Source organism: Phaethon lepturus, unplaced genomic scaffold (assembly GCF_000687285.1).
Source record: "Phaethon lepturus isolate BGI_N335 unplaced genomic scaffold, ASM68728v1 Scaffold45127, whole genome shotgun sequence".
Taxonomy (NCBI): Eukaryota; Metazoa; Chordata; class Aves; order Phaethontiformes; family Phaethontidae; genus Phaethon; species Phaethon lepturus.
Window position 1 is genome coordinate 17 of NW_010554886.1, and position 10,636 is coordinate 10,652.

General features: G+C 51.2%; 1 protein-coding gene across 1 annotated transcript; it reads left to right on the forward strand.

The window, feature by feature from the left end:
* Positions 1–1,511: 1,511 nt before the first annotated feature.
* LOC104616349 (AN1-type zinc finger protein 5-like) lies at positions 1,512–7,827 on the forward strand. The gene is made up of 5 exons (XM_010291985.1): positions 1,512–1,662; positions 3,143–3,236; positions 3,907–4,025; positions 5,672–5,782; positions 7,601–7,827. The coding sequence occupies exons 1-5, from the start codon at positions 1,512–1,514 to the stop codon at positions 7,747–7,749; spliced, it is 624 nt and encodes a 207-aa protein (XP_010290287.1). The 3' UTR covers positions 7,750–7,827.
* The last annotated feature ends 2,809 nt before the right edge of the window (positions 7,828–10,636 follow it).

Consider the following 10,636-nt stretch of genomic DNA (forward strand, 5'->3'; position numbering starts at 1 on the left):
GGAGAGCTGAACTCATCCAAAGTCGCAGCGGTCGCCACCTTCCCTCTCCAGGGACGCTCAAAATCAGAAGCAACTCCTGAAAATCTGTCTGTTTGGGGCAGCGGTTACCATCTGGTTACCTCCACAGCCTGACAGGTCTGTTCCCGGAGGGTCTGGTGCGGACGAGGCTCCCTTGGCTGCTGATGCCGAAGGAGAGGCCAGTTTGGGCTGGGAAGGACTCCTGGTCTGGTAATGGGAACGCTAGTCTGAGCTCTGCAGGGGAGCCCCGAGCGCAGAGTGGAGATTCATATCACCCAGCTGCAAGGAAGAATAAACCAGAGCTGATCCACTCCCATCCCACGGGAGTGTTCCTGCAAGGGTAATTATTTCATGTTCCCATTGTTTTATTCCCTCAGCGGAGCAAGTTTGGTAGGAGCGTGAAAGAAAGTGGCAGAGTTAGCTGTGAAGTGGTGGATATGTTGTGCATTTGCCGTGCTGGGAGAAGGGGGATGCTGCTGGGGACTCCCGGTAGCCACACCACATTCTTTGCGCCCAAGGTCGAGCCACCTGCGCTGCTGCAGTCCCGCAAACATCCTCTCCCCTTGTCCTCTGCCAAAGCTGGACCGGCCACGGCCATGTTGTTCGCACACATCCGAATTGGTGTTTGTTATTGCTGGGAGTTCCTGCTTATGGTTCTGGTTTAAAGGGGTGCAGTGCAGTTTGGCCGTGTAAATGCTATACCATGTGTGGCTGGAAGGGGCCAGTTCCTGGATCTGGAGGCAATTGTGTGTGATCTAGAGAGAGATTATTAATATTCATTTTAAAAGTAGGTTTCACTGTGTCTGCCGTTTCCCCTGGGAAGGTGTTCCAGAATTGCATTTAGTGCTGGAAAGAAACCTTATTCTTATTTCTAGCCTAACTATGCTAATGTTCCCCTTATCCGCCAGCGTATGTCGGGAAACGCATGAGTATGTCAAAACTGAAAGTCAGTGGGTTCTTTTTGCATCACTTACATCATCTTCCTGAGAACTAAAAAAGTAAAACAGGCTTAAAATGAAAACAAATGCCGCTCAGCACAAAATGTAACTAATTAGGCTGGATGCTGGCCGTTTGAGTGGCATTCTTTGTTTCGGTGTTTGCAGGATTCATTAGTCACACTGCGATGGCACTTCTTGTTACTGTTGGGGAGCGGATCGTTCAGGTGATATGTGTGTATCTTTCGCCAGGAGCTTAGGGAGCCGCATGGTGCGAAGAGGATGTCCCGGGAGCCAGGTCCTGTTGGTGTTTCAGCAGCTGAGCTCTGGATGGCTCAAGGTCCCAGAACCTGGATCCTGTGGCTGCTTATGAGCTTTGGGTATCTCTTGCTCAAAGGACTTGGATCACGTTGTTGTGCACGTGCAGGAACTGGACTCTCTCAGGATCCTTTGTGCTCCTTCCTGATCAGCTGCAGTGTACAATGAACGGGCGCTCTGGCCCTAACAGCTGTCTCATTTTTATTCCTGTTTGTAGCTTGCTGCCTTGGAGGAGAGAGGATGGCTCAGGAGACAAACCAAACCCAGGTGCCTCTGTTGTGCACCACAGGCTGTGGATTTTATGGCAGCCCCCGGACCAACGGGATGTGCTCCGTTTGCTATAAGGAGTTTCTACAGAGACAGCAGAGCAGTGATCGGATAAGCCCCCCAGGTAGAGAATTTTTGCCTGACAAATCTATCTTAAACGGGTGCCTGGATGCAAACTGTGTTAAGCAACTAGGATAGAGCATGGTACTGGTACTGGATACCAGCAGATTTATTCCCTTCTGGAAAATTCATGTCTTTCCCTTTTGTTATAGACCTGAGCCTCTAAATCAATGACCCAAGCCTTTGAGTGCTTCTGTTCCCTGTAAGGGGGTCAGTTGTTTTCTTCTCAGTCCCAGCTGTTTGTGAAGCCCTGTCCTGGTCAGCACCTTCCAGTAAACTGTAAAATTTCACTTGCGCTAACAGTGGCACAAATTTTTAGCTATTGCCTGCTTGCTGAGTTATGTGCTGACTGCTGGGAACCATGACAGATCCTTGAAATGAAATTTTATTTGTGAGGAATCTGGCCCTTTGGGTTTGCATAATTTTCTCATCTTAACGGTGTTGACAATCAGAAGCAATGAAATAAAAGGTTTGTTTCTTGCAGCTAAACACAGCTGACACATCACCGAGCTGGGAGGCAGCTAGGTGCACAGAAAGGATGCTCTTCCCATCATTAGCAGGATTTTCTTTTGCTGAGAGTTTGTGCAGATGCACCATGTATAGGCTTTGCAATACCAGTGAGAAAGCCTTCTAGAGGTCTTCTGCAGTTTTGTTCCTGAGTGGCTTTCCTTGAAGCCTTTTCCTTGAATTACCCACCCCAAAATATATATTTGGAACACAGCCCTTCCAGACAGAGGGTTTTTCTAACAACCCTGACTTAGATCTTTGGCTGACATAAACCAACAGGTTTCTGTTGAAGCCAGTTCCTTTCAGCAGATGAGGATCTGGTTCTTAAACCTTGGAGAAGTTGCAAAATAACATTGAGTTCAGGGTATATTGGTAATGCAGCATCTTCATTTATACCGATAGGAGAATATTTATGCCGATGTGGAGTTTGCTTTGCAGTGCTGAGGAAAAGAAGGGAATCAAAGCATGATGGAGGTGTCATGGGTGACTGAAGTCAGATTTTACCAGATGTTAAAAAAAACACACAGTAATGGAAGACATTCAGCACATAACTCCTGCAAATAAACCCTCATCCCGCTAAAGGGAACTTGCAGGCCCTGAGAAGCTGACCAGAACTCCATACGAGTCCTGCAGCTCTCAGGAAGACGAGCAGCTAATTTCAGAGGGATGTTATGATCCTGATACAAGGAGTCATTCCTGATCTAATGTAAGAATAGTTGCACTGGATCATGGTGATGTCGGTCTAGCCCTGAGGTGGTATCCTCACAGAAACCTATGCACAAATTTGGAGGGGAGAGTATAAGAATAGGGGATCTGGGAGTGATCCCAGCAGGGGTGCACCCTCCCAGCTCCTGGCAGGGAGCAGGAGGTTAAAGCCAGTTGAAAGTGCTCCCCCTGCTTTCTCCTTGGTTGTCAAGCACCCAAGGAACTTGCTGACATTTTTAAGAGTTTACCGAGATTCTGATCTTGTTTTGTAGCGCCCAGTGGTCCCAACAGCAGCCCCACGGCTTCAGATTCAATTGCAGGGCAGTGTGCAGAGGGAGACCCCGCGCCTGAGGATGCAAAAGCCAGGTAGGGCTATAGTCTATGGGGCGAGTGGATCTACAGCCATGCTAAAAACCAGCCGTGGGACACAAGGGGTAGGCTGTCATCTGGTTTATATGGAAGATTGAGAAGTCCCTGATGATGATGGCTGATGTGTAGAGTCAGGTACCAGGGGGTCGGTAGTAAATTAAAACCTAAGTGACATCCTGGTTCTCTTGGAGCTAGTGCACCTTGTTTGTTACTAGCTGTGTTAAACTGTTGGGTTTCAACTCGGTCCTAAGTGAAAGCACTGGTGATGATCCAGTCTGAAAGCTGCGACAGCAGAATTTAGGGACCTCGGTCATATTTGATGGGAAGGAAGACAGTACTGCACTGAGTTCTATCATTGCGTTACCATCCTGACTCATAACTCTGTTGCCCTGTCCCTGGAGTTATTTGGATGAGCTGTTGCCTTGGCTTTGAGATATAATTGGGTGGGAAAGGAAACAGATCGTCACAGATTCATTCCATTTGTGTCTATAAAGAACTTTGATCCCAAATCTCAAGGGAACTTGGCCTGCTTTACTCCTGAGCTACCTCTGAGTATAATGAAATTAAATTTATGGGCTGAAGATCTTTCCCACATAACTGTTCCTCAAAAGAAAATACTTGTGTTTGCTCTATGGTTGCTTTGTTTGTTTGTTGCAACTGCTCCCAGTGCTCAGACTCCTGTGACCCATCAGATGACGGCCATGAGCATATCCAGAGAAGAAAACAGCAGCGAGACAGAAGAATTCATCAAGACAGAAGAAGCCTCATCAGCATCTTCCTCATCAGGTATGCAGATTGGTTTGGCCTTTGGTTTGGCCTTTGCATGAGTCTGAATGACACTGATCTCGCAAGTCAGTTTGAGCAGCAAGTACAATAATGCCCAACTCCAGGGGACAGTTGTTGCCTCCCGGCAGGAAAAGTACACCTAGCAGGGCAGCTAAGGAGAAAACAGTTTGTCTGACTCTGAAACAGGGAGGAGGGAAAATGCTGTGCCTGAGGGCAGGCCCATAGAGATTGCTTTGTGGGCTGAGGGCTGAGTAGCTGCCAGCCCTCGACTCACTGGCAGGAGGATAATCTTCCATGACGCCTATCCTAGTGAATGGCAGAAAGCCCGGAGCGTCCCACAGCCTGCTGCATGGCTGTTGTTGGCTGCAGTTCTCTACCATCTCTCAAGGGAGGAACGGAGATGGATCTGGTGTAGTCTTGGGAGAGAGGAGGTGTGTTTGTGGCAGTGCCCAGAGGAAGCTGCTGGCCTGGTTGGTGTCATCCTGTGTGATGGGAGGCATACCTGCCCCTCCAGAGGGGAATGTTAACGCTGTCGCTTCATTTGCAAAGTGGGTACCTTGAAGTGGTAGAAGAGCATGGGTGTCATTGCCCAGCAGGGTACGGCCTCCAGCTGATGAGTTACAGGGTGAGCCGTTGTGTTGCAGCCGAGCCGTAACCAAGTGACACTGCATTGGAGACACCCACCTTTAGTTCATCTGACAGTTTGCTTGCATTGAAAGCTAAAAAACCCCGAAGAGTTGTTGGTTGCTAAAAAAACGGGCTCTAGTCACTGCATATGACTGCATTTCGGATTAGGTAATCCCTTGCCTGCAAGCCCAGAAGACAATTTACAACAGGCAGGTGAGAGACTATTTGGTGAAAGAGAGGCTTAGAAGAGCCTGCCCCTTTCTTCTGACTGTGTGATTTTTAGAAAGTTGTTCACGGTCAGAGCCACAAAGCTATCTCTGCCTCTGTCTCCTTAGCCTGATTTTCAGAGCGTCCTGCAATGCAGGTGTGTATCTGCTAGCAGTTGGAGCTCCTCTCTCCTGTTGACTTCTCTAACCTGCTTAGGTACGGTAGGAAATCCTGCTAAGCATCAGTGACCTTTAACAATCTGGCTTTCAGAGCTCAGTTTTCCTTTTTGTAGATTAGAGACAGTGATGAGTATCTGTGTAAAGCATTCTGAGACCTACATACGAGGAGCACTTACGTAAGAGTCAGCAAAAATAATTAGTAGTACTTACAAGGGGTTAATTTTTTTTTTCCTGCAAAGATTAACTCTAGGCTCAGCTGTGCAGTTGAGTTACTGTACATCAGCTAAGCTGTAATGACGCATCCAGACACATGCTTAACCTATGGCAAGCACCAAGTAATTCTACTTAGTATTGCCTTTTCTCAGCAGGAGCTAAATGGCATCACGTTACCTTACATATGCCTTAACAAAACTGTAATACCTATGTGGTGTTTTTGAGCCTCAGACTTAAGGATCTTGAATCGCAGAGAAAACATGAGGCTGTTTGAGGTGTAGGTCTCTGTGGAACAAAGCAAATCTCACAGAGGTCTGTGGCACAGACCCAGAATCAGTAGGGCCTCAGGCAGCTCCTGTAATAAAACAAATGTGTTGCTTGGTTTATCAAGAAGGGTAGCAAAACTTGCCTCTATTTCAGGTACCCTGCTTGAAATATCCCAGAACACAGCTGAGGGCAAGACAACTTCAGAAAAACCGAAACAGAAGAAGAATCGCTGCTTCACTTGCCGGAAGAAGATAGGGCTAACTGGTAAGACGCTGGCTGTGGGGAAAACTTGCCTGCGGCCTAAGCAGTCTGGTTTCGTAGCCCTGCGAACAGACTTCCTTGCGCTGTGATGCTACCTGGTTTCAGAGGGTTGGCATGGGTCAGTGGTTGGAGGTACCACCCCAAAAAGTCCTTTACCTCTGCAAGATGTGGTGCTGCAGGGGAGGTGGGAGGGCAGCTCTGACCTGCAAACAGTGCTGTCCGAGGAAGTAGCCTGGGGAACCTGCCGCTCACTGTCAGGGTTCCTGCCAGCCCTTGGATGCAGGATTGCGGAACTGGATGGAGTGGTGCCTCTTGGGTTATTTCTGCCACTTGGCAAAAGCTGCTTGTAAAGGCAAGTAAAGTAAAGGCAGTTCTCACTGTGGATCTAATTCTGCTCCTATTCAGATCAGCAGTAAAGCTTTCATAAGAGTGACATGAACTGAGTTAGACCTAAACTGAAAATTCCACTCTTTCATCCCTTTTAATGTTGCTTGACTTGTGCTGTTAGCTTCCTGAGAGCAGGATGGCTCTCAGTGTTCAGCCAGTAAAGCTGAAGAGAGAGGGGTGCTGAGATAGTGTCAGGTGACTGGTATCAATGGGAAACTGCCCCTGGAAAGTGAAGCAATTAACTTGGCTGTGGTTTGTTAATAAAAACATAATTCTCCTAAATTGACTCTGGCATTTAGTGTTTCCCCTCAAAAAAATTAACTCTAGAGCTGTGCAGGTCACCCTGTTCTAGCGGAGCGCTCACCTCTTTAGCCTCCTCGGTGCATTCAGCAGCCAGGGACTGCACACACACTTCTGCTTTCATCGACATAAGCTGCTTTGGCACAGTCCGGCCCAGGAGGTTTGCCCAGCGCCTGGCACTGTGGAGCCCAAGCTTGCCTGGAGATTTGAGGGCACAGTCATAGAATAAATGTGGGTTTATAAGCGTGAGACTATGCCCAGCCTTCAGATCTGCAGGGAGGATTGTTTTCCTGGATGAGTGTTTCCTTAAGAGCTTCAAACTGTGAGAAGTTTCCCCTCCTTTAGGAATCAACTTGCAGAGAACTCCTGTGAGTTCAGGGCATTTAGGATAAAATTAGTTTTCTCAAATAGAAGTAAACTGGCACCTTGTAGCAAGGTCTTTACAGCCTGTAGTTGGAAAGACGTGAAAGGATAGTCAACTGCCAGTGCAACAGGGAGCTGATCTGCTGTCCTGCAGCAAACCCTCTCCTTGCTCCATGCCTCAATTTCCCAGCGTGCTCTGATAATAGTAGCATTTCTGAACAACATTGTCTCCAACTGAAGTGACTAGATTATAAATTTTGAAGCCTAAATAGCTTGAAAGTGATCCTAACAAGGTAAAGATTTTGTGGCTTGCTGGCTTACTGCTGGTCAGTCCAGATGCTGCTGCGTGACGCCTGGGCAGCCAGGCTGGCTTGGAGGGCTTGGCTCCAGCTCAGGCTGCTTGGACAGCCTGGTCTGGATTAGCAATCTGGCACTCTGCAGTCCTCGGCATGTCCCTTGTCCCCAGGGAAGCGTGGACAGCAGCTGCTCTGGGAGCATTTCCCACTGCTGTGACAGCTGGGGCTGCCCTGAGTGCGCGTGCGCTCACGGAAGTGGCTCAGCCAGAGGAAATCAAAGAGGAACCCATGGTCTTCCCCCACACTGAGACTCCCTTTGCCTGTTGGGGACAGTGGCCCCCCTTCCTCGTCTGACCCTCTTTCTGCATTAGTGGAGCTTCCTGGCCTGGCAGGAAAGAGCAGGGGCCCTGCCGCCTTCCTGTCCGCCTGGACGGGGACTAACGTGGCTTTGTCTCTCTGCTCTTCCTCCCTTCAGGCTTCGACTGCCGCTGTGGGAACCTGTTCTGTGCCATTCACCGGTATTCCGACATGCACGCCTGCCCCTACGACTACAAAGCAGAAGCTGCCGAGAAGATCCGTAAGGAGAACCCCATCGTCATTGCTGAGAAGATCCAGAAGTTGTGAAGGGGACTGAGCAGCTTGAACTGCAGACAGGTGGTCTGGTGCTCCTCCCCTTCCTCCCAGCCTTCCTCTTCCTCCCAGCCCCATTGGTGGTGCGATGTGGACTCCAGCAGAACACACAAACCAGCGCCCGGACACAGAGTCTCCTCGCACCTCTTTGGCAGACGGTGTTCCTTCTCTCCCTTCCTGCCTGTACAACAGCCACAGCTCAGCTGATCCGTTCTCGACCAGCTTCCCAAAGGAAAAGGGGCCGTCCTGCCCCACTACTCCAGTGCTGAGACCTTTGGACTTGTCTTGGGCCGGGGCAGTTTGCATGGTGCAGGCAGCAGGGCTCTGCCAGGCAGCCTTTCCCTTCAGCCAGCAGCTCCGAGTCCTGCGAACCACCTGGGACTCACAGCTGGAGGCCGTGAGCTGCTGCTGGACTTCGTTTCCTCTGTCCCTCCATCTCTGTGTGGCGGATGTAAAACCAGGAGCTGAGGAATCCTGGCAGCCAAGCTGCCTTCTCCTTCCCAAGAGGTGTTCGATGTCAGATGCAGAAAAGAGGATTCTGTAGTTTTAACACTCCAAATACCGCCCCCTCCCTTTGAGACACTGTTGTTGAAGCACTGAGGTGCTGAAGCAGCAGAGTACCGGCACAGTAAAGTTATTTTGTGGCTTGAAGCGACATAGACATGCTCCAGCCGCAGGTCAGGACATTTAGGAAAGTAGCGCTCGCTGCCTTGTGCCTCACGCCACAGGGAGCCAGGCTTGCTGCATCCAGGGACATGGCTGGGCTGCGGGACACCCTTGCACCAGCCTCCTGTGCTTCAACACTCCCTGGGCTGCTTCCCAAGCAAGGTTTGTTGTAACACAGTGGCGCCTGCGCCTCTCCTCTCCCCTCTGCTCCCTGCCTTCTGCCTTACATGATTCTTTCTCATCAGGGTTGTACACAAAGCTCTGATTGCCAAACCTCCACTTCCCTTCCTATCCCTGCACGCAGGTGGACACCAGGGACCCTTCCTCCCCTGTGAGCCTTGCTGAGATTTGGTGAGAGCCTTTCCCCGCTGTTGAGCACATTGGCTTGGGAAGCCCACCTAACTGCCCTGCTTTCCTCCCTTGCTGCTTGTCCCCATAGGATGAGAGGCAGGGCCAGATCCCCAGGAGACATTCCGAAATCCACACAGGGGGATCTGGGGCACAGGGAAGGGCGCATAGAGGACTGCAGGGCACATGAAAAGTCACGAGGAGGGTCCTGGGGTGCCCAGGAGTGCAGGTAGGGGCTTTCAGAAAAGCCCATGGAGAACTGCAGGGAGAGGCACTTGGAGGGCTCTGGGTCCACTGAAAGACTCATAGAGGTCTCGGGAGCACTGGAAGACTCAGGGAGGGCTCTGGGGTGCAAGGGAAGGCAGAAGGAGAGCTTTGGGGTGCACTGAACATGCTCAGAGGACTTGAGCACCCCAAAAGGTACCTGGAAGGCTCTGAGGTGCACACACGTGTGGAGGTCTCTGGGGTGCAGGGGAAGTCAAATGCTGGGCTCAGTAGCACTGCATAAAAAATGTGGAGGGCTCTGGGACTGTTAGGAAAATGTGGGGCTCAGGTACATGGTGCAAGGCAGGCAGTGGCTCCTGGGGCGCACCAAAAGCCACCTCTACACCACGCAGGGTCTGTGCCTGCTCCCCGGGAACACAAGGAGCGGGGCTGTGGCCGCAGGGCGCGCGGCAGTCTCACAAGCAGAGAAACCCAGATGAGTCCCAGGGGAAAAGCTGTAGCCTCTGCCCCACTTCTTGTCCATCCTACGCTTTGGAAGCATTTCCTTCTGCCTTGGCTCATACAAGGGCATCGGAGAGCAGAGCTGCAGGGGTTGAGCCGGCAGCCGGGGGGAATCACAGCAACTCCTTCCAAGTGCCAGTTTCCTCCCTGTTCATGGCACTCCTGCCCCAGTGATGGTGGGCTGATCGTTCTGAAAGTTTAGTTTTTCCCATCTGATTTCAGCCAAAGTGGTGTGTGTCCTGCAGCACCTAGCGTCATACGGGGTTGCTGGGAGGGTTTGGTCCTCCAAAATTGATGCAAATCCCCCACCAGCGCAGTGTGGAGGTGAGGCTGGCTCTTGCCAGCTCTTTCCTCAGGATTTTGCTTCTAGGTAATACTGGCGTCATATCCGGAGCACGTGAGTGACAGCACGTTTCAGTGCCGGGATGCACCTGGCTTGTAAGTGTGGCGCCAGCGGTGTGGCTGGGTTTTGCCGTTGAGGTTTTGGCTGAGAACGAGCTGTCACTCTCTGGGGGAAGCTGTGAGAAACTGCAGCCACCCCTTGCCTTGCGTTTGCACAAAGGTCGCAAGCCTCTGGGGAGGGGAAGCAGCTCCCATGGATGCAGCGGGAAAGCCCACATGGCAAACGGGCAGCTGCCTGCTTCACCACCTACTGTTTTCCTTTTATTTCCTTCCTCTTCATAAGTGTAAATATTAATACAGTCTAGTTTGCTTGGATGCTGTGTATGGTTCGTTATGGGCATGGATGCGTCACATGCTGGCACCAGCTCAGCTCCAGGCTCTTCTGGGGTGGCTGTGGAGCTCTGTGCCTCCATTTCCCCACAGATAAGAACCAGCTGTGCCAGGTGCGGTTGGGGTTTAGGAGTGCCCTACTCCTGGCACCCGGGCACCTCGGTACGCAGGCTGTGCCCAGCACGCCTGGGCTCTGGGAACCACACTCCCCGGTGGTGGGGGAGCTGCTCTCTCCACCCGCGTTTGCAGGCCTGGAGTGGGACCCCACGGTGCTCGTGACCTGGGGAGAGGTTGTGCCCTGGCCTAGGACGCGGGTGGGACCTGGGCCCAAACGCCCCTCCCTGCCCGTGCCCATTTTGTGGTATGCTGGGATGCGTCGGGATTTGAGGGGGAATACCGTGGCCTCGCC

Bases quoted from the DNA above. Each gene is read 5' to 3' on its own strand.
- LOC104616349 (XM_010291985.1), top strand. From the start codon at position 1,512: ATGGCTCAGGAGACAAACCAAACCCAGGTGCCTCTGTTGTGCACCACA. The intron at 1,663-3,142 runs GTAGAGAATTTT...CTTGTTTTGTAG, and splicing joins TGATCGGATAAGCCCCCCAG to CGCCCAGTGGTCCCAACAGC. The intron at 5,783-7,600 runs GTAAGACGCTGG...TCCTCCCTTCAG, and splicing joins GAAGAAGATAGGGCTAACTG to GCTTCGACTGCCGCTGTGGG.